General features: G+C 49.1%; 1 protein-coding gene across 1 annotated transcript; it reads right to left on the reverse strand.

Moving 5' to 3' along the window:
• Window positions 1–10,283: 10,283 nt before the first annotated feature.
• On the reverse strand, window positions 10,284–27,351 carry Ppp1cc (protein phosphatase 1 catalytic subunit gamma). The gene is made up of 8 exons (XM_021631337.2): window positions 27,091–27,351; window positions 16,920–17,051; window positions 16,137–16,367; window positions 13,849–13,953; window positions 12,581–12,804; window positions 12,256–12,390; window positions 11,433–11,493; window positions 10,284–10,574 (listed from the first exon to the last, which is right to left on the reverse strand). The coding sequence occupies exons 1-8, from the start codon at window positions 27,143–27,145 to the stop codon at window positions 10,504–10,506; spliced, it is 1,014 nt and encodes a 337-aa protein (XP_021487012.1). The 5' UTR covers window positions 27,146–27,351; the 3' UTR covers window positions 10,284–10,503.

Here is a 27,351-nt window from a genome sequence, read left to right on the forward strand (position 1 = left end):
ATGCAGGTGTACATGCAGATAGAGCACTCATCTACACAAAATAAATAAATAAATACATATTTAAATAGAGGACATCATTACTAGCCAGGCGTGGTGGTACACACCTGTAATCCCAGCATTCTGGGAGGCAGAGGCAGTGGATCTCTGAGTTCAAGGCTAGCCTAGTCTACAGAGTGAATTCCAGGGCAGCTAGGGCTACCCAGAGAAACCCTGTGTCAAAAAGCCAAATATTAACTTATTTGTGTGTGTGCGTGTGTGCACTCACGTGCCCATAGGCATGTGTGCCACAATACACATATGGAGGTCAGAGGATAACTTTCAAAAGTCAGTTCTCTTCTTCCACGTAAGTTCCCGGGGACAAAACTCAGGTCTCCAGGCTCAGTGGCAAGCACCCTCACCCACCGAGCCATCTCACTGGCCCATCCCTGAACCTCTGCTCCTCCCCGCTCCACTCCTGAGTGCCGACGTTAGAGGGGTGAACTCCCGCTCTTAGTTTATATGGGGCTGGGGCTGGGCTCAAACCCAGGGCCCCATGCCTACTAGGCAAGCTCCCTCAGCTGAGCCACACCCCCAGCCCCCATCGGCTCTGTAAGCCTCGACAGCCTTTTCACTACAGAAGCTTCACTGTCTTGAGAAGGCTCCAAATGCATCAGAGAATCGCAGAGGAAGAGAACTGCAGAGCAGTGGGAAATAGCTCTTCCACATCAGAGCCTCAAAGGACCTGTGGGCGGCAACTTCACACACATTCCATAGAAAGTAAAGGAGAATTCCCACTTGAAGCAGGGGCCTGGACCAAAGGATGGGTGTGCGGTAGATCTGAAGCCAGTTGAACTCCAGCGTCTCTGGCTTATCTGGAAGAAAGTCTGACTCTACACACCGTCAAACACGGCAGCTAGATGCAGGACAAATGACAGACACCGAGACGCCTCAAAGCGATCAGAGCGGCCAGAGCCCTCCCAGTCAAAACAATGGAAATGCCGAGAGGTAAAGAACCCATTTCTAGCGAAGCCTGTTATCCAGGTGACTGGGAGGTAAAGGCAGGAGGATTCAGGAGTTCAAAGCCAACCTGAGAAACTTAACGTGACCCTGTCTCAAAGAGCAAAGAGAAAGCTAAGGCTGAGTGGCTCCACTGCCAGTACCCGCGCTCAAAGGCCATGTTTTTAAAGACCTTACTTGATGTGTGTGTGTTGCCTGCATGTATGTCTGTGTGCCATGTGCATGCATGGCCTTGGAAGTCAGAAGAGGGCATGGAAACCCTAAAACTGGAGTTAGAGAGAGCTGTGAGCTGCCCTGTGAGGGCTAAGAATTGAACCTGGGTCCTCTGGAAAAGGGGCCAGAGCTCTTAGGCACTAAACCATCTCTTCAGCCACCCCAAAGCCATGTTAAAAACAAACAAACAAACAAAAAAGGCTGGAGTGACAGATTCACGAGTCAGTTCCAAGACAAATTGGAAAGAGGAGTCTTGAACCTTGGGAGGAAGCCAAGCACACAGAGTCTGGCCTTGGAGGTCCTGGAACCTTCTGCTTCAGATTCTTCAACCCCAAATTATGGAACTGCTGAATGCTGTCAGCATCTCCCTTGGCGTGGCCAAATTGCAGTAGTCCTGGAAAAACCCTGGGGATATGGTGAAAATGAGGATGAGGGGCTCAGCAGGCGAAGGCCCCGCCTGACGACCTGAGTTTGATCCCTGGGACCCACACGGTGGAGGAAGAGAACAGCCTTCTCCAGCTTGTCCTCTGACCTCTGACGCTGTGTACACACGAGCTAATTAAAAGTTCTGGGCACGAAAAAAGGGGTCATAACATCAAAAAATGGAGAGGAAAATGATGAAGAAAAACACATTCCCCACCTAACAACACCCCCACAATACTGTTAGCTAAAGGGAACCCCTGACCACAGATGAAGGGTTGCTGGGAGCTGGGAGCTGAGAGCAGTTCCTCAAATGTTGCCTTTGGTAAACTCCTGAGAGGAAGCTGCAAGTGCTCAGAGCTTCCGTCCTATTCTGTCTCTAAGCTCACTGGCTGTAGCCCAGATCTGCTGAAGAAGGGGGAGGACGGAAAGATGTGGCCAAGACTGTCCAGGCCTGTAAAGGAGGAGGAATGAAACCTCCTCCCCCCCATCCTTAGCTGCCTCACCTCCAGAAGGCCTTCCCCGTGAGTGTGAGGGCGTTATTGGCCTGAGGATCACCCCCAAATCCAAGGACACAGCCCAGCAGCACAGGGCCGGTGTGATGTTGCCATGAAGGCGGGAGAGGGGTGGGTTCTCACTGATACAGAAAGGCTGAGAAGCAGGGAGGGCCCCGGAAGATCCCACCAGGGGTCACTGACAGGAAATGCAGAGGAGGGCCTGGTGGTGCAAGCTGCAGTCCCCACACTCAGGAGTGACGCAGGGGGATGCCAGGGTCAGCCTGCCTGCTAGCAAGACCCTGACTCAAAAACAAACGATCGGGCTAGAGAGATGGCTCAGTGGTTAAGAGCACTGGCTGTTCTTCTAGAGGTCCTGAGTGCAATTCCCAGCACCCACATGGTGGCTCACAACCATCTATAATGAGATCTGGTGCCCTCTTCTAGCCTGCAGGCACACATGCAGGCAGAATACTGTATAAGTAATAATAAATAAATCTTAAAAAAAAAAAAACGATCAAAGAAGAGACAAAGTCTGGAAAATCAGTGATGATGAGCTCATGGCATGATTCACTCCTGGTAAATGGGAATAGCAAAATTCAAATGTGTGGGGTTTTAAAGATTGTTTCTACTATTTTTAGTCATGTGTCTCTCTCTGTGGATATGTCCATGGAAGTGAGGTGCCCAAGAAGGCCAGAAAAGGGTTCCACATCCCCCAGAACTAGAGATTGAGATGGTTGCCAGCTGCCGTGTGGGTGCTGGGAACTGGACCCGGGTTCTCTGACAGAGCAGCCAGTGCTCTAACCACTGAGCCATCTCTCCCCCTGAGATTGTCTCCTGTGTTGACACATGATCTGTGACTCTTTAGATGGCCCTGTCCTGAGAGTCATTTTGACCGACACTAACCCAGGACCTGGCAGCGTGTGGCAGCTGTCGTGTGGCACAGGTGGGTTTCTAACTCCCTGTAGTTAGGCTGACGGGCTCAGACTCATTGACTGCTGCTTAACTGGTACTGCTCTCACTGCAGGAGACAAATACAAAACAAAACAAAACAAAAACCCAGTCCTTTTGATGTTATTCTATAGGTTTCCAAATAAATACAACTTTAAAGAATTTTTATTTTATATGCATTGGTGTTTTGTCTGGATTCATGTCTGTGTAAGGGTGTTGGCTCTCCTAAAACTGGAGTTACAGGCAGGTGGGCGCTGACATGTGGGTGCTGGGAATTGAACCTGGGACCTCTGGAGGAGCAGGCAGTGCTCTTAACCACTGAACCATTTCTCCAGCCCCTAAACACAACTTTTGTTATTGTTGTTGTTGTTTTGGTTTTATTTGTGACAGGGTTTCTCTGGTTGTCCTGGACTCACCCTGTAGACCAGGCTGGCCTTGAACTCACAGAGATCCGCCTGCCTCAGCCTCCCAGAATGCTGGGATTATAGGCCTGTGCCACCATGCCTGGCTAAACACAACTTTTAAAGAGTCATGGATGACATGGAGAAATCCTTAAAGAAATAATTATTATGAGCCAGGTGGCGCATGCCTGTTATCCCAGCACTCAGGAGGCAGAGGCAGAAGGATCCCTGTGAGTTCAAGGCCAGCCTGGTCTACAAAGTGGTCCAGGACAGCCAAGGCTACACAGAGAAACCCTGTCTCAAAATAAAAAACAACCTTGGAAAACACAGTTCAAACCCCAAGTAGAGGGGAACTCTAGAGGGGAGAAAAGTGTGCAACTGGGCGGGTCACACAGGGCTCTAAAGTCAGAGGCCCGAGGTTCTGTCTCTAACCCCAGTGTGGTGGACATTCAGGTGTTACTGTATTCTGTATTAAAAACCTGCAAAAAAAAAAAAAAAATCCAAAACAGCATAGCTGCTCATAATGGTGCAGGCCTTTAATCCCTGGATTGGGAGGCAGAGGCAGGTGGATCTCTGGGTTTGAGGCCAGCCTGGTCTACATAATGAGTTCCAGGACAGCCAGGGCTACATTGTGAGACCCCCATCTCAAAAACCAAAGCCAACCAACTAACCGACCAACGGAAAACCAAATCAAACAAACCAAACCACTCCAAACACAAATAACAAACAAGCCAGTATATACACACGCCATAAAATACATTCTATACTTATACACACACAGATTAAAACTCAACACACACAAAGCAAAACAAAAACCGAACAGAAACCTGGCACCGGGCGCTCCTTCAGCTGACGCCTGTTCTCGGGAGGGCTGTGCCTCACGCCACGTCCTTCGCACAAGCCCCCACAGTGGGCATCCCTGGAGCTGAGTGCGTTTGCCTCCCTGCCTGCCGTGTTGGGCTTAGCTTTCTTGGTCATTTGGCCCCTAGACCCCGCATCACAGCAGGGCAGGCTCCATCTGGGGGTGGGCTGGCGTCTGCTCAGGACTCACCTGCGCACACGGCCTCACGCGGCAGGCAGCCTGTGTTTCTGACGATGCCTTCAGTCCTTAGGCGAGGGCGGCCTCGGCAAAATCCCTGCTGTGCTCTGTTAACTTCACATGTGAAGCTTAGGTGGGTTCTGCAGGAAGGGCTCCCTCCTGCCCGCCGTTAGGAGTGCAGATTGCCCTGGCCCTCATCCTACAGATTCCCAGGCTGAGGTGGAGCTCAGGCTAAATGGCATTTGACCCGGGAAAGGTCGTGCTGTGGAGGTTTTGGTTTATGATAGGTAGAAGTGTTTTTGTTAAAATTCCAAGTTGAGGATTTTAGTTTGCCCACACCTGTGAAGTGCGGGGCGTGGCCTTTACCAGGTGGAATTAGTTGAGCTCTGAGGACTTTGAGGGGTGCAGCGGCCCAGCGGTGGAAGGCTCAAGTTCTGCTTGCTGCTGGCTCATCCTGCTGCTGCGTTTGCTCGTTGCCGATTTGCTGGTTACCTGGATTTCTTGACGACTGATATTGGTCTGGCCCCCAAAGAATCCTACAACTATACCCAGTGGGAAGTAGCAGAGAGAACTCCGCCCCTGTCCCCACTAACCTTCTTTCCCTCCTTCCCGGTGTTGGGGGCGTTGGAAGGGAGGTAGAAGCATTTAATAACCCTAAATAAAGTAGTTTGTTTTTTTTTTTTTAAAAAAAAAAAAGGCAAGGTCAACAGTTATGGGTCTAAAAACGGATCCTAAAGCTGAAAGATGGCTCATGGTTAAGACATTTGCTAACCAGTCCTGAAGACTGTTCAGATGCCAGCTGACACCACCACAGGCCAGGCGTCCCACACATGGAACCCCGCTTCTCAGGGAGGTGGAAACAAAAGAATCCCTGAGACTTCCTGGCTTCCAGTCTAGCTAAGAAAACACAAGCCCTGGGCTCAAGAGAGACCTTGCCTCAAAGGAATAGGCCGAAGCTAACGGAGGAGGCTAGCTGGTGCCCTCTTCTGGCCTCTACATACCTGGGCACACATGTGAATACACAGGTACGCGCGCTTAACAGGCACACACGTGCACGCATACACATACAAACAGGTCATTTTTTAATTAGCTAGGCGTGGTGGGTGCGCACACTTTTAGTCCCAGCACTCAGGTAAGCAGAGGCAGGTGGATCTCTGTGAGTTCAAGGCCAGCCTGTTTTGCACTATGAATCTCTGGCCAGCCAGGGGAACATAGTTAGACTCTTGTTTCAAAACAAGTAACTAACAACTGAAAATAAAAATTTAAGATCCTTCGAGGGGCCAGAGAGCTGGCTGGTTAATGGTGTGTCTTGCTTTTACAGAAGATCTGAGTTCTATTCCCAGCCCCCACATGGGGTAGCAAGCAAGCGTCTGTTACTCTGGCTCCGGAGGCCCCAACGCCGCCGTCGCACCTGCACTCACGTACCCGCAACTCCGCCCCATAGACACATAAAATTATAAAGTCATAAAAACCCTTTTTATAAATCCTCCAAAGATAAAACACGGCATACATGAAACAGTAAAATACACAAAGTGAGATAGTTAAGACACACAAACCTGAGAGACCTGAAACCCGTCCAAGTCAGGCTCCCAGCTACACCCACCCACTCCGGACCATCAAGATGGGCCCGTATCTTCACACTGCGCAGCTGCGAATCCCTCCGCCTGGGGGAGGGACATGGAGTCCACAGCCTGTCGACTCCAGTTCTCTCTTAATTGCAAATGTTGGCACCGGGACCAGAAGGAAGCTATGTGGTACTGGGGTGGGGGGTGGGAGGAAACCCGTGCTTGGCAGGAAGTGACTTGGGGTTCAGGTTCAGAATCTGACTCCCCGAAAGGCCCGACGGGCTGATGGCTCAACTCAGCAGATGGCAGATTGACTGCCAAGGCCTCAAGGAGTCCCTCTAGCCCACCCGCTGTCCCTGCCACACGTATGTGGTCACGGGAATGGCTGGAAAGGCCAAGCCACCAGGCTGTCCAAGAACATAATGACTGGTTTACTCACTCACCAGCCCTGAACAACTGGTGTGTGGGCCGGTCCTCAGTGGGCACACAGTATCTGCCACTGTGCTAATTGGATAGCTGGAAGAGAGGAGGAGGAAGTGTGTTTAAACGGCACCTTGAATTGCTTCCTGATTACATCTTGGCTAAGTGAGTATTAAAATTAGTACTCGTCCCAGGAGTAGGGTCACATGCCTTCAAGGTTTGGTGGGGAGAGGGCGGGCAGATCAGGAGGCTTACATGTTGGAGGCCAGCCAGATCTGTATAGTGAGCCCCAAGCTAGCCGGGGCTACATTGGCCGACTGTCTCAAAGCCAGTGATGGAGGGCTTGTTCTGCGAGACTGGAGGCCGGAGTTTGGCTCCTAAGAACCCATGTAAAGGACATGCTGAGTATGGGAGAGCAACATGGATTGTCCTCTGACTGCCACAGGCTTCCTGTGATCACTCACACACACCGAGGTGAACCTGAGGTTTTAGTTGGCCCCCAAATCTGTGCTACCACGTGCTTAGGGTCCCAGGATTTTCCCGTTTGACTTCAGGCACCTGAAACGTTCTTAGTAGTTCCTGGGGTAGGTGGTATAGACAGCACACTTTCTCACTGTGTTCCAACCCGGCATCAGTAGACCTGTGCACCTTCCTGTGGACCCCTGGACGCTAAGCTCTACTCGGCACCTCTAGCTTACTCCCAGAAGCACCTGGCTGCTCCCACAGAACCATGTCATGTCCAGTATTCCGTAGGCCTTCTAGCTTGAAAAAAATTTTAGCTTATGGTCCCTAGCTGGCCTGGCACTATGTAGATCAGGCTGAGCACTTGGGAGGAAGAAGCAGGCAGATCTCTATGAGTTTGAGGCTAGCCTGGTCTACAAAGCCAGTCCAGGACAGCCAGTGCTACACAGAGAAAAAAAAAGGCTTTATGTCATGTATACTGCTCTCTGTGCCCATGGAGGCCAGAAGAGGCATTGAACCTTCTCTGGGGCTGGAGCTGTGGAGCTGAGACACCTGACCTGGGTGCTGGAAACAATTAGAGTAGTCCAGCAGAACAGCAAGTGGCCCTAACTGCTGCGCCGCCGCTCCAGACCCAGAAGCTTTGTCTTTAGACATGGTCTCTATGTAGATCTGCCCAACTGGCTCCTGAGTGTTGAGATTAAAAGCATGTGCCTTCTTTTAAAGATCTATTGTTAAATCATTTATTTGCATGGGTGGGTTTTTAACTTGGTTGTGGGGGCCAAAAGGTGCTGGATGCCCTTGACCTGGAGTTTCACCTCAGAGCAACTGCTAGTTTTAACTGCTGCACAATCTCTCCAGCCCCATCTTTAAATTCTACCTGCATGCCTGCCTGCTCACCACAAGAGGGCACCAGATCTCATTCTGGATGGTTGTGAGCCACCATGTGGTGGCTGGGAATTGAACTCAGGACCTTTGGAAAAGCAGACAGTGCTCCTAACCTCTGAGCCATCTATCTCTCCGGGACCCTCTTTAAATTAAACTCGTAAGATCTCATTTGGCTCAAGATATAAGGTCTTGAATTTATCTGTGTCTTACAGATTTTCTTCAAAGTTTCTCATCCCATAACTGTTTTAGGTATACAAGCACAGGTGGGCATTCGAGTAGCGCCAGGTGTGTGCACGATAGACTGTCCCGTGCACACCTGTGTACAAGCACAGGTGGTCATGCAGGGAGAGCCAGGCCTCCCTTAGGTGTCCCTCCTCAGGCGCTGTTCAGCTGTTCATCTGGGCCACCGTGCCCAGTTCCTCTGATGGTTTTTCCTTGGCTTGAAACTCACCAATTAGGCCAGGCTGCATCTGTCCTGTGCTGGGAGCTACAAGCACAAGCCACCACAGCAAGTATTTTTACAAAGGCTCTAGGGATCAGGCTGGTGCCTCATGCTTCTGCAGCAGCCACTTTACCCGACTCTCCCCAGCCCTTTTTACTTAACCTCTTACCAGACACGGAACCTAACTGTACTTTTCGTAACTGGCAAAAGTTAAATTCTCTCATGGAAAACATGTACCGGTATTTGAAGTTACTCAGAACTCAACAAACACTGAGCCTGTGGGTGAGCCGTGTAACCTGTGGCCGGGCCCGCGCATGTGCACGGCAGCTTGGGGAGCGTCCTTTTGAGGCCAGCTTTGAACAGAGGCGGCAGCCTGTGCGCTCCATCTTCCTTTCCTGGGAACCGACTTGTGCTTGTGTGTAGTTTCCCTGAGGAAACAACACTGGCTTGGGCCGTTGTCTTTGGTGTCACTCTGGCTGACGTTACCTGCGTGCCTGTTATGTGTGGAGTCAGTAGTCTTGAGGTAATCCTGCCAGGGAATACTCTAGTTGTTCTGTCGGCCCCAGGCAGGAAGCCAGTCTGGGCAGGTGTGTACCCAGAGCACACACCCAATAAACTGAACTCAGCTGTGTTCCTTATGTCGCTCCACAAACCAGCTGGCTGCGTCATCAGTGAAGAAGGAACCTTGACTATTTTCTGTCAAGAGTCGACTAGCATCTCAAACCATCTCATTTTTCTTTTTCAAATAAAAACAGTGTAGGTAGGTGTATGTGTCTGTGTGGAGGGCTTGAGGCCAGGAGGGCGCTGGACACCAGGAACCTCAGCTACAGGCAGCTGTGAACTGTGCCCTGGGTGCTTGTGGCTGAATATAATCCTGAGAAGGTGCCCCACCTGCCCTTCTGCAGCCCGGAGAAGCTGCATTCCTCCCCCGTCCTTGACCTTTCTCCTACCGAGCCAACAGACACTGGCTCTACAGTCCACTCCCACACTGGTCTTGAAAAGCCCAACAAGCCTCTCAGCCCCTTGTGGGGCCCAGGATCAGCTTGCCCTCATCTACTAGCTGGCATCAGACGGCAGAGGGCTTCTCTCAGGTGCACGGGCCGGCCCCCACTTCCCATCAGTCTAAAGCCAGCCCTTTCTTCCTGTATTAGCATGGAGCCCCCTTCCACAGGAGCGTGCAGCCTGGGGGGAGGGGGGCTTACGTGTATGGCTTATTCACATGTATATTGTGAAGAGCAGCAGGGCAGACTCTGCTTCAACAGCCTTTGCTATCCAGCACTTCAATAGCTAGGGGCACCTCCCTGTGCTGTCTCATGTCGGTGCCAGCAATCCTTGTTAGGAACACTGAGCTCTGGGTAGCTCCTCCTCAGGTGTAACCCAGCCAGTGAACCTGAGAGGAGCACCACCCTCCTAGGTGACAAGGGTGCATGCAGATAAAGGAGGAAGACAGCGGTCAACAGGAAAAGGCCTCAAGCGTGTCACCTTATACCAACTTGAGCACTATCTGTGGGCTGATGCCCTTCAACTGCCTTTGACCTCAGCCACGCTCAAATTTCTCTCCCTTATTCGAGAGCTTTACAGAACCCTAGGTTCAAGCTGAACAAGACAAGCTGGGAAATGGGAGCTGAGGACCAGCTGGTCAGCAGGAAGGCCCAGACCTCATCACTGGTGCGCTCCTCCACCTCCACAGGGGGATGGGCCAGAGGCTCTCCCCAGGCAATAGGGGCCTTAAGTTCAAGCTGAGCACCTGGCTTTACATGCACAGCATTCCCTGAGCGCCTTCTGAAAGCAAAGTGGCCGAGCCGCAATCCACCACCAGCTTTAATGGAAGTCAAGATAGTAAGAATCTAAGGCTGTAGCTGGAGCTCTGGAGAAGACAGCCCCTCCTTCTTCCAGGCTACACAGCCAAGAGTCAGGCTCCCCCCAACCTGACTGCATAGGAAAAGACAGAAATGGACTCAGAGGGCCGCTGACAGACAGACAGACACTGACAGGTTAACAAGCTCGCATTTAATAAGTCTGAAATCATTCTCAGCACATGGCATTGTACACGGGCATCTGTGGAAACAGATTCATTTTAACAGGTCGTAGTTTAAAAAAGTCATAGATACTGTGAGTTCTGTATAAACCGGTGGGCGGCAAGTTAGTTCCTTTTGATTTATAAGCCTCAACGTCACCGCAGAATAAAGAATGTAGCCAAAGAAAGCATTATCGGTCACTCGTATAGGACAGTGTTGTTTCTATAATTTGAAGCTTTCTGAATGGACGGGTTCAGGCCTGATCCAACTGTAAAAAGATTACTCAGTGAATAGACTATATGGGAATTGTACAAAGTGTCATTAACTTCCATCATTAATAGCTTACCCAGCACTATAACACTATTGCTATTTAAAAGAAAAACCTGCTTCTGAGTCCCCACGGAGGCAGCCTGTGCACGCAGCCTCGATGCCCTGGCCACCTCATGTCCAGGGCGTCCCAATACAGTCCAACAGAAACTTTGGCTTTAGGAAGGAATCACAAACATTGAAGAGAATGGCTTTAATCGTCATTACGTGTGCGGTGGAGGGAGTGTGCTTCAGACAGTCTGGGCAGTGCGGGCGGCAGGCCACTCCTGCTGCCGACAGCTGCAGACACTAGTGTGTACATGACAAGACAATGAGGAAAATCAGTCCCTTTCAAACAAACTTGAAAAAAAATTGTTCACAGTGGTTTGTATCAACAGAATGCATTTATGACAATTACATGTACAGACTCACTCATACTAGGGCTCTCTTTATATTCTAAAGAAAACAAGCATTTACATTATTCATGATTTATACTAAATTAAAAAAGATCAATTGTACACTTTCCCCTCAGACAGGATAAACTGCCGAGGTGCACAGCTTAACACCATCATCCGAATTGTCTGCAAGGGAACAGAGGTTAAAAACAAAAAACGCTTTCTGGAGAATGAAATGCCTTTTGCTTGCTGTTATAACCAGCAAGAGCCAGCGGCAATCAAAATGAAGGAGGCCAACAGGTCTACCTGGGCAAGCCGACCAGCACACATCACAGTTTAAAATGAAGGCTATGTACGCTATGTTACAAGTCCCAACCAGGCAGTGTCAAGTGACAGCTATTTCTTTGCTTGCTTTGTGATCATACCCCTTGGCGGTGTGACGGGTCTCGTGGCGTTGGGCTTCTTTTTCTCTGCAGGCTTTAAGATCTGTGAGGGTGAAGAGACACCAGGCACTTAGGAACTACACTTGAATTCTCAGCCTTGTTCTGATCCTCCCCCCGGAAGTTTCTGCCTAATGCCCCCAAACTCTGAAAAGCCCTCTAGCACATTACAGAGAGCAAACTAGTGCATGAGCATTTTGGTGGCAACATGCCATGACATATGTGACTTGGCAAAAAGTTCCTCTCAGGGCAAAGTAACAATGCAAGTCTAGAGAGGCCCTCACAGTCTTAAGAGGACCTGGAGTCTGCAGTCTCTGGGGAGTGTTGAGGGCTGCCTCAGACCGCCACAGCTACACCAGCACTTACAGCTGAGCGAACTTGAAATGGATGAAGCCCACTATACAGGGATAGGAGACAACGTCATGGCATAGCTCAACATGGTGGCACACACCTTTAACCCCAGTGCTTGGGAGGCAGATGCAGGTGGATCTCTACTGAGATCCAGGACAGCCAGGGTCACAAACACTGTTTCAAAAATGCTACACCCGCCCCAAGCACTAATTATAAAGTAATGCTATAACACACTGCCTGCTTTCATCTTCTTAGAAGAATTCAACTACACCTAAATTCGATACCGGGGGAAAGGTTCTATGCTATTTTTTCCTTTCATTAGAAAGAGCCTACACACTAGAGGGTCAAACTCGTGTTACTGGAAAGGAAAGGGCAGCCCACTCAGGAAACAACAGTGAGAACATTTCTTGGGAGATGAGCAAAGTTCCCAGCTCATGAAAAGCTGCTGCAGTCTCACCTGGAAAGAACACATGAGGGTCTCATCCACACTCATCATGGCACCTGCATTGTCAAACTCGCCACAGTAGTTGGGTGCAGAAAACAGAGTGACTAACTGCCTCTTTGCAAAAAACTCATACCCATCTTCAACCACCTGCGGAGAGACAGTGTTGGTGTGAGTGGCCGCGAGCCTGCGCTGCTCCGTTCTCATTCCCCACTGAGCTTGGCCTCCTGCCGCTCTCCCCAGAGGCACACTGTGGCAAGCCATACCTACCCACCAAAATCAACAAGGAGAATCTGCTCACACACATGCTAAGTGTACATGTAAAATTCAAAATCAATACCTGATGGGCTCTACATATAAGATCCAAATCATGCTTATGGAGAAATTTTGCAACCACTTCTGCACCAAATGTGAAGGACACTCCTCTGTCATTTTCACCCCAGCCTAAGACATCTTTATCGGGGTCAGACCACAAAAGATCACAAAGAAGACCTTGATCTGGTACATCAGTTGGTCTCATAATTCGCCGAATCTGCTCCATAGATTGAAGATCTGGTGATAAGCCTATGCAACGAGAAGGGAGAATCACTGCAGCAGGTAGGGTTGGTAGAAGCACACTGACAGCCCTGTCTGCAGCGGCCGGCGCTCCCGACACCCACGGAAACCTCTGCATGTTTCCTTTACTTGGTTTGGGCAACAACAATGCGCTGACAAATCTGCCACCAGATAAATAGTAAGTGCAAAATTTACTGTACTGATGTGAGGGGCACAAAGAGAGTCACCTCAACACAGAGCTCTGCAACACCCAGCGATTGAAGGCCGGAGGCGGACACACCAGGTGCCACCATCACCACAGGCAATGGCTGGACACAAGGATAGCGCTCAGCTGTGAGAAAGCTCCTCCTGAGCTTCTGCTGTCCGCAGACCACCAAATGGACCTCAACAGCAGTGACACAGTCTGTTTCTCAGATGGCACCCGGTCCACAAAGCACAGCACTGACCACGCCTAAGCAATTCATTACGTGGGGTTCTTGATAGCTGCTTATCTTCTGTTATCACCCCCAAACCCTTCATCTTTGCAATTTATTTTCTAATAGTTTTTTTAAAAAGATTTATTTATTTTTTATGTATACAGTGTTCTGCCTGCATGTGTGTCTGCATGCCAGAAGAGGGCACCAGATCTCATTATGGATGGGTAAGCTACCACATGGTTACTGGGAATTGAACTCGGGACCTCTGAAGAGCAGCCAGTGCTCTTAACTTCTGAGCCATCTCTCCAGCCCTGCAATTTCATTACCTCACACAGCACAACCATGAAGCAAAGCAAAACAGGTATTGGAAGGAGCCCCAGTCAGAAGGGTTCAGGCAAACACAAGGCTGAGCAGACTCACTAGAGCTCATTTTATAGATAAAAACACATTCTATTCCACCCTATAACCCCTGTAGCCAATCAAACTGCTTCCCTCACACTTAACCCAAATGACACTGGCTGTGTCACTGCAGACAAGCCCTGGTGCAGGCATAATACCGGCCTGGCAGAGGCCACCATGCTCAGTCTACCTTTCAGAAGAGGCAGAAGAAGCTGCCTGGGTGAAAGCAGCCGCATACCTCCATGACAGCAAAATATCTTCTCGTCCACGATGGCTGCTATCGGTAAGCAGTTAAAACAGTCTGTGAACGTTTTCCACAGCTTAATGTTGTATCTTCTTTTACCTGTGAGAATGCAGATGGTCACCAATGCTGTTCCCCTTTGTTTTCTCAGGCAATCTTTTCATTAACTGAAACATGCTGGCATCTACAGGCCCTGCAGCCTCAGGAAGGCTGGGGTACAGGACACCTGGAGCTGGCCCATCTGAGGACAACAGAACATTTCCACAGGAAATACCCTCCCACAGAAGTGAGCCGAGTTCTAGACAGAGGTACACCTCAGGCTGCCACAGACAGTGGGCAGCACCAGTCTATTTGAAGCCACATCTGTTGTCTAATCCTGACCTAGTGGGAACTTCCTCCAATCACCACCAAATCTTCATGTGCCAACACCTCTTCCTCTCTTCAAGGGCCTAAGCTCTGGAGCCCACAGCAACCAGACAGAAGCCCCACTCAGAGAGAGGTCCAAGGCACATTGAGTGTTCAGTCATAACAGCCTGCACTCCACACACTACCCAGAGAGTATAGGGTTATGTCTTACATGTGTCAGAGTGTGGCCCCTTCAGAACCATTCTATGTGAAAATTACATGAATTCAAAACCCATTCACAAGCCTGAGCAACTACCAAATCTCATAATTGGCTGAGGACTGCACAATGCTGGGGAGCCTGTCTCCTGGGCCACCCCACACTCAAGCACCACGCTGCACCTGTCCCCGCGCCAAGACTCTTATCTTCTTTACCAGGGGATACAGGAACATCTAAAGGCCTAGACTCCTTGGAGAGTTACGGGAGGGTCTACCAACAGCCTTCTCGAGCCATGCCTTTCAAGATGGAGAGACCACAATACCCCCACCCCCGAGCATCCAGATCCCCTCCTGTAGGGAGGCCTGCACTTACTTTCAGGGAAGCCACAGATTCCCTGGATAATTTTGGAAACTTAAAGGAACACAGCCAACGCCTCCAACAGCTAATGGTAATAACATTAATACAGAAACCGAGGCCAGATGGCCTTCACCCCACTCCAAAATCCATCTGGTCCTGCCTCCAGTCTCTGCTGAACCCAGTGTCTGGGCAGTCACTCACTGCCTTTGCTGATGCTGTATATCTGAGAAGACCCCATCCTCTGAATGGCCAAGTTGCCCGCAGCAATCTAGGACACAGAGGTACCCTAACTACAAACTGCTCCATGTATGTGCCACTTTAGCAAGTGCTAAGCCACTGGGGCTCCCTTAAGCACCTGCCACTCCAGCCCAAACACTTTCCTGACAGAAACAGCCCAGACAGCAGTGCAACCAAAGGCACAAAACTCCTGACATTTTACACATCTATGTAAACAACTTGACCCCCCACCAAACCAGTTCTTTTTTCCACACCAGTTTCCTTCAAGGCTTCAGAAGCAGCAAAGCGGCTCAAAGTGCACAGACACTCCAGGCCTGTGTGGAGTGGGCACCCTAACTCCTACCATCAGGGAGCTGGAGCAGGAGCCACAAGGCTGAGGCCAGCATGGGCTATTCGGTGAAAGTATGTCAGAAAAACTCAAAGTAAAGTGAGATAACCCCAAAACGGACCAGAAAGCGTACAAAATATTATTTTAAAATAAAATTGGAGCTGAGAGGTGGTGGTACACACCTTTAATCCCAGTACTCGGGAGGTAGAGGCAGGCAGATATCTGTGCGTTCAAGGCCAGCCTGGTCTACACAGTGAGTTTCAGAACAGTCATGACTGCAGAGAAACTCTGTCTCAAAAAAATAAAAATGTAGTTCTTAAAGCATTTCTTTCTCCATTATGCATATTTCAGAAAAGTTAGCACAGCTGTCCTACAAAAAGACCACAACATACATTTTAAAAACACTGTTTCACTTATATACAAGGCTTCTAGCAACACGGCAATGGCAGCAACACAGCAGACCAGCACTGCCTGTAGCTGTGTCCCCGCTCTTGCTTCACAAGCCACTGACTCACATGCTTTCAAGAGATGCTCTGTACGGACCAATCTAAGTGAGGTCGTGAAAAGCAAAGCCGGTTAACAGGCTCTCAGAACGGCACTAAGAACAAAGCTGCACGTGCCATCAGGATAGACAGCGGGCTCTTTCCATGCAATCCTGTCAGCACCAGTGGTTAGGCAGCACTCCCCAGGACCAGGACATGGTCAGGTGTGCTGCAGGAGCCCCACTCTCAGCAGCCAGAGGAACTGGTCTGCCACCACCCGCCTCCCAGGCCCTCCTCCTTAGAGGTGGAAAGCACTTACATTCATCGTAAAATCCATAGATTCTATTGATGCTGGCACACTCATGGTTCCCTCTGAGGAGGAAAAAGTTCTCTGGATACTTGATTTTGTAGGCCAGCAAGAGGCAGATCGTCTCCAGTGACTGCTTGCCCCTGTCCACATAGTCCCCGAGAAACAAATAGTTGCTTTCTGGTGGGAAGCCACCATATTCAAATAGCCGGAGCAAATCATAGTACTGCCCGTGGATATCACCTGGAGATGAGAATGTCGCCAGTGTCACCAACTGCTCAGCTCAGTTCACTTGCAACTCTGCACGTGGCGATGGCCTCTGAGAAGTTCAGAGCCAACACTAATTTCCCACCTGTAGCATATTAGTTCAACTGACAACCAGGCTAAGCAAATGCACATGTCCAGAGCTCCCCTAGATATAGCTAATTAATTTACTTTGTGTTTCTGCCAAGCACTGCAGTTCCCTCTCAGATCATGGTGAGACCTCTGCTTAGCTTCCGGGGTCTATGTCGAGGCGTCCTTTGTGAGTGTCACACAATGCTGGTATCCAACACACCCACCTCGGCCACTGCCTTCAACTCCTGCCAGGTCAAAGCCAAGGGACCTTACTCTAAACACACTTGGTTTACCCCGAGTCACAGATGCACAATTCTTAGAGGACGGCCTCTGTACGTGCAGAGTACACCAATCTAGATCAGGCCACCCCGGCCCCTCCCCACAGTGCCCACAATCCATTAGAAAGGCAACAATGTGCCCTCAGCTGAGTGATGGGAGGTAACCCAGCGTCACACTTACCACATATCTTGAGTGGTGCTTCAAGTTCGAGAAGGATAGGCTGACTGAGGAAGATCTCCCGAGACTTCAAGCAGAGTCCTCGGATTTCGTTCTCCTGTAGCTGGACATTCTTGCCTGGCTTGGACCCTCTCACTGTGGAGAGAAACCACAGTTAGGACACAGCCTTACATAGAAACGTTCAATTTAGGGTGGCAGCAGTTAAGAGCGGCTACACCCACGACACACAGCTCATTGCTGCCTCTAACTTCTGGCCTCGCGTGGCACTTGCACTCAAATGCACAGACCCACACTCGTAAATAAAAATAACTTAAATGAACCTTTAAAAAATGATGTTAATTTGAGAAGGGGGAGTGGTGTGATATAATTTGATTCCCTTTTTTTTTCACGGTAAACCCCAATTAGACAGGAGCTGGCCAAATGTGACTGAGATCAGCATTCTGGCTAGACTGAATGGTCTCAGCTGGGATCTGAAGATGCCAGAAACCAAGTCAGGCTCCTTTACAGCAACTTCAAGGTCACCCTGACCCTGCCTATATCTGATTTGTCAAGAGTCCCCTGGACATATTCCTACCCTGTGCCACATCCAGTACATCAAGACAGTGCCTTCTGCTCCTAGGCCTCTCTAGTTTTAGAATGAACTCAAATTTGCGATGAGAAAGGCCACACTGTTGTGTCCCCAAGTCTGTCCTCAGAATGGCTTAAGTTAATAGTTAAAAATGTCCAGAACATGCCCCCAACAATGATTTCTCAGGACCAAGAGCAGCCCCGTGGCCTCTAATTTATGACGTCTGGGTGTTGTTTGCATTTCATTTTAAAATGCTGCAGAGGGAGAGAGAGGGAGAGAATTCATTAGTTAAGAACACTGTTTGTTCTTGTAGAGAAGCCAGATCCAACTTCCAACAGCTGCGTGGTATTTCACAACTGTGGGTGACCCCAGTTCCGGGGGCGTCCAGATACTATGCAAGCACATAGTGCAGACATACATGCAGGCAAAACCACCACACATTGCAAAATGATTTTTAAAACGCCCTGGAAACTAAGTAGATGGCTAGATTGGTGAAGAACTTAGGTTTGAGGCCCATATCTACAATCCCAGTGCTGGGGTCGGGGTCAGGAGGGAAGCAGTGTCTACCAAAACAGGCAGATCTCTAGGACTGGGAAGCTAACAAGTAGTTATAGTTTACTTGGTGAGCCACTGAGAAATCCTAGCTAAAGGAAAGAGGGGAAAAAAAAAAGACAAATCATTCTTGAGGAATGAATGGTTCGCTCTGAGGTTGCCCCCTGGCACCCATATCCAAAATACAACACCAGCTCCTTATGAACCTGCACACACACACACACACACACACACACACACACACACACACACACACAAATGTCAGCCCCCGCAGAAAGGTTTCCCAGGCACCCAAACAGAACAACTCCCAGCCCAGCACCAGTTATGGCAGCTCCTGAGCCCAGAGTCAACCCTGAGCTCTGCTTATAGCCTCAATGAGGTCTGGCAACAGCCTATTTCTCAGGAGGTAACTGTGACAGCAGTGGAGACATCTGTTTGGGTTCCGGTTACAGAAGATCATACAATATTATGTAGACTGAAGAAACAGCTCGAACTGCCAAGAATCTGAACTCCCCAGTTCTGAAGTGGCTGCTTGAATGAGGAAACGGCTGCTGCAGGCCCTGCTTGCTGAATGTCTGGCTGCCATGGGGACCTGGTCACTCTCAGTGTGCTAGAACCTTTTTATACAGAAGACTGATGAAGCAGGCACTTGAAGTTCCACCAAGCCAGGCTAAGCAGTACATTTAAGGCTGTATCTGTCCACCATAAAGCAGTGTCAACAGATTTGTTTTCAGCAGAGCCCTAACTAAACCTGACTGGTATCAGCAGCTTAAATTTTGTTCAATTGCAGGCTTTGTCATAAAAAGTAGGAAGAGGCCTGCTACGTACTGAGCAGAGCACACTCAAGGCTGGCCCAGAATCCCGGGGAAGCTGGCCTTCAGCTGTACCACACAGACACTCCTGACTCTCTGAAGGAATAAGTTGATCAGGAATGTGTGTGCAGGGCAGCATTAGTTTTTCAGTGAAAAATAAGCATGGAAAGACAAGGGTGAGCTCTCAAAGAAAAAAAAAAAAAAAAAGATGGGACAGGGAGCTAGCCAGGAGCAGACCCCTTTGTGCAGCTCTGGCACCCCAAATATAACCAGGCTAAAAGACAAAGATGCGTAAGCTGGGAGTTGATGTCGGGTATATTCCTTGTCTATTCTCCAACCTTACTTTCTGGCTACAATAGAGAACTAGCAAAGATCCTCTCCCTCCCTCCCTAAGTACTGGGATACCCTAAGAAGGTAGGTTCTGAGGCTGGTGGCACTGCCACACACATTTAATCCCAGCACTTGGAGTTTGAGTCCAGTCTGGTCTAGAGGGCGAGTTCCGGGATGGCTAGGGCTATGCAGAGAAACCTTGTCTCGGAAAACAAAAACAAACAAAAAGTAGGTTCTGGTGAGGTCAAATACAGCCTTGTTTGTACAGTGATTTTTACAGACTAAGCAATCTTCCCCAGTCCTCCTCTTAAATTTTATTCCCAAAATAGGGGTGGGAGTGGGGTTGAGGGTAAGTATAGGTCAGAGGACAAATCTTTGGAACTGGTTCTCTTCTTCCACCCTTTTGTGGGGTCCAGGAACTGCATTCGTATGCAGCCCAGGCTGAGGCGGCTGCTCCCCTCAGGCATGACCAGTTTTAGAGAGGGAGGCAGCCTAGCAGTGCACCTTTGAGGGAAGGCAGAAGGAGCAGCCAAGCAACAAAGGCTTTCCTTTGCCACCAGAGCCACAGACAAGAGAGGTAGCACTCAGGGCGGAAATGGTGGGATTCCTGCCTTACTGGCCAGAACGCCGGGCAGCCTGCCCAGCAGGAGACTTATTTTTGGTTAGAAGGGAACTCCTGAAAGTTTCTGGTTTCAATAGGCATTTTCTCCAGGAGCTACACACTTGTGCATGAGTGGCCCACTCTGTGTCTTTAATGATCATCTCCATCTGGCTTCTGGTACAGCCCACAGACATGCTGTTCTACACTAGGTTCTACTGGGGAAAGCCAGATGTCGCTAACATTCCTTGCTTCGGGAAGCACCCACTGCCACCTTTACAGAGTTCATTTTTAAAAAAAATTGAGACAAGGTCTTGATATATAGCCCTGGCTAGTCTTGAACTCAGCCTGCTTCTGCCGTGCTAGGATTAAAGGTATATGCCACCACAACCAGCTGTTTCTCTTGACACAGGATCTCAATATGTAGCCAGGCTAACCTTGAAATCCATGATCCTCTCCTGTAGCCTCACCCTCCACTCTAGTTGACTAAGCACCACCCTGTCTGCTTTCTCTCTCTCTCTCTCTCTCTCTCTCTCTCTCTCTCTCTCTCTCTCTCTCTCTTTCTGAATAGGAGTTTAGTAGAGTGTTTCTCTGGATGAGATGCAAGAATTAGATGCATATCTTAACAGATAACAGATTTATTTCTGTCTGAAACCTGGTGCTCAGCATTACACATGGCCTCAGAGCTAAACTCCATCTAGTAGCTCAAGGGAAAACAAACTGGAAATGCATCTATTGCCACAGCTGGCAACTGCTCACCCTTCAGAACCAGACTCATCCTCATCTGGGGAAATTGCCTCCTTCCCCAAGAATGCACCATACTTTCTGAACTGCTGGTGACATCTGGCTGCCAACCAGCCCCAACTGTCACTCTAGTTAGGCTACTCATTGGGACTCCAAATATATGGAGTCTGCACTCATCTTTCCTGCTGACTTATGAGTCAATGGCAGGAGTTCGAGGCAGCCTGGTTTATGGAGGGAGTTCAGGACAGCCAGGGCTACAGAGAAAACCCAGTCTCAAACGTCCCCTCCCCGCCTACACACAAAAAGAATCAAAACATGCACAGGAACACTCTTCAAAATGGGCTTTGCCAGGCATTGCCTCCCACAGATAACACCAAGAACCTACTGTACCAGCCTAGCCTGGTACTATGGCTCTTTGCTGCTGCTTGGGTCAGCCTGCTGCTCCTGGTGACACATTTGTGTCTAGAAAGGGGGCATTTAGGCACGCTAAAGCCTGCTAAAGCAAAGACTATTCTATAGAGACTGTACTTACCTGGAGGATCACTAACATAAGTGCATCACAGAAGCTTCACCAAAACCCTACTGACAACAAAACCACAGCCCCAGTTCGTAAGCCCTGAGATCAAGTAGGCTGCTGCCTGCAGCTCCAGCACCTCTCTAGACAGCATCACAGAAGGAAGCCGAGATTATGTACCGAGGGGTAGAAGAGCCCCACCAGGTTGGTAGGCTCAGCATGCACGAAGCCCTGAATTCTACCCCAGCATCAACTGGGCTTGGTTCCAAGAGGATCAGAAGTTCAAGGTCATTTTCATCTACACAGAACTGTCCTGGCCAGCCTACACACAGGAAACTCCATCTCAAATATATATATATATATATAATACACACACACACACACACACAAAGGACAAAACCCTAGATGAAGTACAATGAAATCCGGAACCAAGAGCAGCACAAAAGGAGCAAGTCAGCAGCCCTTGCTGTCAGAAGACAACCTTAGGCAGCAATCAGCCAAGCACGCCCAGCTTTTAACCCCAGCACTTGCAAGCAGAGGCAGGCAAATCTAAGTCCAAGGCCAGTTTGATCCTACATAATGAGACCCTGTTGTTTAAAAAAACAACAAAATACTTAGCTTGATTAATTATCACCTTCACAGTATTTTTAAATATCTAGAAAAGCATCTCAGACCAAATAAACTTTGTAAATACTTGCCACACTGAACACCCTCTCACGGACACCAAGTCACTTTCTACAAAACATGCAAGCTACTGAGTCTTTTCAAGAGCCCTCTTTTCCTCCCAACTAACACCGGAAAAGAATGTCGCTCTACCTCACTGTCTCACACCGCCCCTGCTGGATGGCTGAGGGCTGCTGCTGTCATGCACTCTATTTCCTCAATCAGGATGTGTCTAAAAAAGCTCTAACCAATAATCTCAAGGACACAGCTTGTTTTTTCTTATGAACACTGGGCCAATTCACTGAAAGCAGTGTATGTGGCCTAAGTCAGACTCTGGGCTGTCACCTCTGCAACCTCATCATTCAGTAGATGGGAGGCAGGAGGCTCAAGGTCATTCTCAGCTACAGAGGGAGTTGGAGGACAGCCTAAGAATCTGTTTTGGATAAAGAATTTAGCCTTTCCACAGCTGAACACATTTCAGCACTAGTACCTTGCACATTGGACCCTATACATTTCTACTTCCTATAAGCCCTAAAAATACTCAGACCCTTCAAAAATAAGGATGGGACTCAGGAGGTGGGAAACAGCCACAGAACCTATGAAAGCAGGATGTTGCCTTCACACTCCTGACACATCTGTGACCTCAAGACTGAAGAAAAAAATTCCTTCCAGAATCCAGCTCAAGGAAATGGGATCTGACTTCCTTCAATGGGCTGTGGGGTTTCCTCAACTACAAGGCAGTTCCCACCCAACCTCACTCACTCATTCTGAGGTGTGCTAGAAGCCCCAGCATAAAGCAAAATGGTCAGACACACACCGTCTTTCCCTTAGCCATTAAAGTGTACTGACCACACCTAACCCAAACCACTGTGTGACACGAGCCAGTCCATTTGCTTTTCTGGTTGAGATGGTTGGCTCCTGGCTCCGGTATGTCCCACCTGCCCAGGGTTGTCCTGCTACCCTACCTCTGCCAAGCAAAGGGGCAGTGAGGGCTCTGAAAGCCATATTTGCCAAAGCGTAGTAGGTTGGCCTTTTTTAAATTTTTTTTTTTGGGGGGGGAGTTTTTCTGTGTAACCTTGGCTGTCCAAGAACTAGCTCTGTAGACCAGACTGACCTCAAAAATTAGATATCTGATTACCTCTGCCTCTGAGTGCTAGGGTTAAGGGTGTGTGTGCCACCACCCCATCCACATCAGGTTTTCAAGACTCCAAAACCCCTGTAGCTCGTGGAGGAAGGGTCCTGCCCTGCCTTCCGGCTGAAGTACAGGGACACACCTGTTCATGCTGAAGCCAGATCTTTCAGTCTGAATGTCCCTGTTAAAATGACCTTGCTGTGCATCCTCTGTTCAGTTTTAGGATCTGCTTCAAGACAGGAAAGCCCCATTATCATCACTTATCTTTCTTTCACTTAGGACCTTGGCTACAGGCTTCTGGCAACTCTAGAGGAGCACTGAAAAGCCACAGGCACGGATACCTAAAGAAATCTGAGGACTTCAGACCGTCTTTAGAGAGATAAGAACTGGCAAGCACTCTGTATTAGCACAGCACTTCCCACCTTGCACCCTGACAATGACCTTCCTTTACGCAAACATGCTTCTTGCACAGTGCTATGTGAAGAAATTACAATCCCTTGCTACTCAAAAAAAAAAAAAAAAAAAGGCACCCCAATTCCCACTTTCCACCAAAACAGCACAGCAGAAGGCCAAGTCCACACACAGCTAGCCTATTTTCTATTTAAATCTCTCTGCTTTAGGGTGTGGCTAGCAATGTGCTAACATCAGAATGTGCTAAGGAGGAACATACAGGCCTTCCATCACTGTGGCTGACACAGGGTGACTGGCTCAGGGAAAAGCTACTGCACTTGAAGTGCTGCAAAGCTGTAGTGCTTACGAACCAAACTTAATTTCCTGTTTGTTTAGACAGGGTCTCTGTAGTCCAGGCTGGCCTCTAATGAACTCATTATGTAGCAGAGGCTAGTCTTAACTTCCTAACTCCACCTAAGTGCTGGGGACTACAGTTCTATGCCACAACACTTTTTAGTCTTGGGTGGTCTATAAGCCAGGCTGTCCTTGAACTCAGGGATCCACCCTCCTTTGCTTCCCAATGCTGGGATTAAGGATCCCTGTCTCCATGCCCAGCTTAAAATTTATTTTTAATCAAGTGCCATGAGAAGCCAGGTATCTGTCTGATCCCCTGGAGCTGGAGTACCAAGCACTGAAGTACTTGCTGAGTGCTGGGAATGGGGCTTGGATCCTCTGGAAGAGAAATATATGCTCTGAACCACTCGGCCATCTCTCCAGATCTTGTTTGGGGTTTTGTTTGTTTTGAGACATGGTCTCACTACATCCAACTGGTTGGCAGATAATGCTGGCCTAACTATAGTTCTAGGATTAAAGGTATATGTCACTATGCCCAGTGTCACCTTTAATTATTAAGGGACCCCTTTTCAACTAGCTCATATGCTCATACAGCCCTCAAGCTTGGAAGCTGTTGAGGAAGGCTTTCACCTAGCGGACAAATCTTGCTTCCCCAGAAGTCTGGCCTACAACTTCTGGATTTTCATGCTTCATGCTCCAGAGTTTTGGAGTAACAAGATACCCTGACCGGAAAATATCAATTATCAAAAAAGGCCTCATTAAGTGACAAATCATATCTCCCCTTGTAGAAAGATTTTAATCCAGCAACATTGCTATTCTGGCTGCAATTCAAACATACCCTTAGTACACACCTTCAATCCCAAACAATAAATTAGTTTGTAGAAGGAAGCACCCACATTTGAAAGTGAAATTTAATTGAGAGAGGCAGACAAAGTGACAAATCAGAGAAAAATTTAACAGAATAAATCAGGATAGGACATGCCCAACTCTCACAAGAGGAGACAGGAAAAAGAGGACCTTGGAGAGCAGAGCAGAGAGAGGTGAGGGCAGGTTTTTTGGGGAAGTTTTAGAAAAAGGTTACAGAAACAAGCTGGACACAGGCAAGGAGAGAAGGAGCCAGAGAATGGGAAGGAGCCAGAAGATAGAACAGATTTCTAGAGTTAGTTTGAGGCCATGCAGAGTAATTCAGTCAGAAGCTGAGAGAAAACCGTTTGAACTAGCCAGCCAGAGTTCAGAAAGAACTACAAGGGTGAGCTTATGAAAACATTCTAGGCCTAGATAAGATTGCAGGGAGGCTAGAAGCTTCCAGGACTAGGCCTAGGTTAGCACATGGAAGCAGTAAGCCTTTGAGACAACAATTACATCTGGAGAATAAAAGTTACTTTTACATCCCTCTTTCAGAATTAAACCCTTAATTTAAAAAAAAAACAAACATTTTTATTATGTGTATGCATGCGTGCAAGTACATACTCGCCGGAGAACTTGTAGCGGGAGGTGAGGGTGCAACTTTCAGAGTCTGGCTCTTTCAATCTCATGTGGGTCCTGGGGATCAAATCACGTCTTCAGGATTAAGGGCAAGAACCAAAACCAGCAGAGCTATCTCTACAATCCAAGAGTTACTTAAATCTTACTTCCAATTTTTAGAGATAAAGGTTATGATGGCATTACAAAAAGCACAACACCAGCATCCTCTGAATGAAAGTACACACATCCTGAACAATTGTGGTTTCTATTAAGTTCACTTCCATAAACAAGCAACAAATATGTACACTATGCAGCCAGGTATTCTCAAAGCATTTAAAAAGTGTCTAACCCTGTTAAGAAAAGAACAAAACAGAGCAGACAATGTGGCAGAGTCTTGAACGCCAACACTCAGGAGGAACAGGCAGGCAGAACACTGGGAATTCCAGGCTAGCCTCTGCTACATAGTCTCAAATTTCTAAAAAGTAACTATCTAGAAACTGTGAGAAGCCAGGTGTGGTGGTGAAAGCTTTTAATCCCAGCAGTCTGCCTGAGTCTGTCTCATTTAAAGAAAGGGGGGGGGAGGGTGAAGTGATGGTTCATTGTTCAGCAGCTAAGAGACCAGTTGGGAATCCAATGCTCCTTTCCGACTTCCATGGGCATGAGACACATGCGGCACACACACAGAAAACACCGAGACACATAAAAAACTGTGTAATGTGGCGGGCAAGCACCCACACACGTTCCACACACACAAAAAAAATAAAAACAAGTAATATCAAAATCTGTGCTGGGGATGTAGCCCTGTGGTGGAGAGCCTACTCAGCTTATAGGAAGCCTTGGGTTCAATGCCCAGCATGTCTTAAGCCAGGCTTAGCGGCCTATAAATTCTAGTACTCGGGAGGAGGCAGAAGGCTCAGAAGTTCAAAGGCAGTTCTGGCTCCTGAGATTCTCTTATCTAGCGGTGCATGGTGATAAAAACACTTTAACTGCAGTGCTTGGGAGGGGAGGCAGGTGGATCTCCTGAGAGTTTGAGGCCAGCCTGGAGCTCCAGGATAGATAGCCAGGACCGGAGAGGCCGTGTCTCAATAAAAACCAAAGCCAAGGGACCCTATCTAAACAAAACAAAATAAAGCATTACAGGGGGGAAATGCATAAATCTTTAAAAACACACTTCCTACTTTTTTCTCGGTGACTTATTTGAAAACATCGCCCGCCAGGGCTACCCTGTTCACCACTCACAGCAGGTTACACTCCAACAGTGTTGTAGGCAAAAGCAGTGAGAGCAAGCGAGTGTCTGTCGAGGGCCCCAATTCAAGAAGGGGATTCGACTATGCTCTCCTTAGCTTTAGCAGGCTGGTTCTGGAATTTGTGAGGAGTCCCCAGTCCCTGCGTAAAACGTGAAACTCTCAAGTAGGAATCCACTGCAGAGGCCCCCACCCACCCACTCAGCCGCGTCCTAAGTCAGACAAAAGGAAAGCATTATTTTTAACCTTTCCTTAGCCACTGGGCACTCTCTGTGTTCCCACAGGGTGAACAGTGGAAGGCAGCAGGTTCGATCTAGGTCCTGGCTACCCGGGGTTTGAAACCTGACTGTTAACTGTGTCCTTGGTCCAGCGAGGTCTTTGAAGTTTCTCCTGTGAATCACTTCCAGGGTAACAGTACCTACCTGGCAGGGCGCTCGCTGGACACAGCAGCGTCCCCCTATCCTCAGGACAACATTCTGATGAGCAGAGAGCGACACTGTCACCCGGGCCGGGCCGGTGTGCTGATGCACGTTCAAGGGGAAAGAGCACTGGAGGGAGAATGGCTTTGAGGGGGGAGGAGAATGCAGAGGGCTCTGGGACGTCGCCCCGCCAAGCCACACTGATGGGTCCTTGGACTCCAGAGGATGCGGATGTGAAAGCAAGGGCCGGGGGTGAGGAAGACAGGGTCCCCAGACCCGGAGGCTGTGTGCGCGCCCAGATCCGAGCGGCTTCCGAGAAGGAGCGGTCCCCACTGGGGCCTAGTCCCCCCCGGCTCCCGCCCGCCGCCCGCCCGCCCGCGCGCCGCTCACCTTCCAGCAGCCGTTGGATGATGCTGTCGATGTTGAGTTTATCGATATCCGCCATCGCCGTCCCGCCGCCGACCCTCCCGCAGCGGCGCCGCCGCCGGCTCGCGCTCGGGTCTCACAAGTCCACCTTCCTCACGCCACGAGCCCCACGAGCGGTGGTGGCGGCGGCGGTGGCAGCAGCAGCCGCGGCGGGTCCCCCCCCCCAGCCACCCCGCTCCCGGCTTCCTCCTCCTCTCGCCACTGGAACCACGAGAAGAACAAAAT

This window comes from Meriones unguiculatus, chromosome 4, assembly GCF_030254825.1.
Source record: "Meriones unguiculatus strain TT.TT164.6M chromosome 4, Bangor_MerUng_6.1, whole genome shotgun sequence".
Classification (NCBI taxonomy): Eukaryota; Metazoa; Chordata; class Mammalia; order Rodentia; family Muridae; genus Meriones; species Meriones unguiculatus.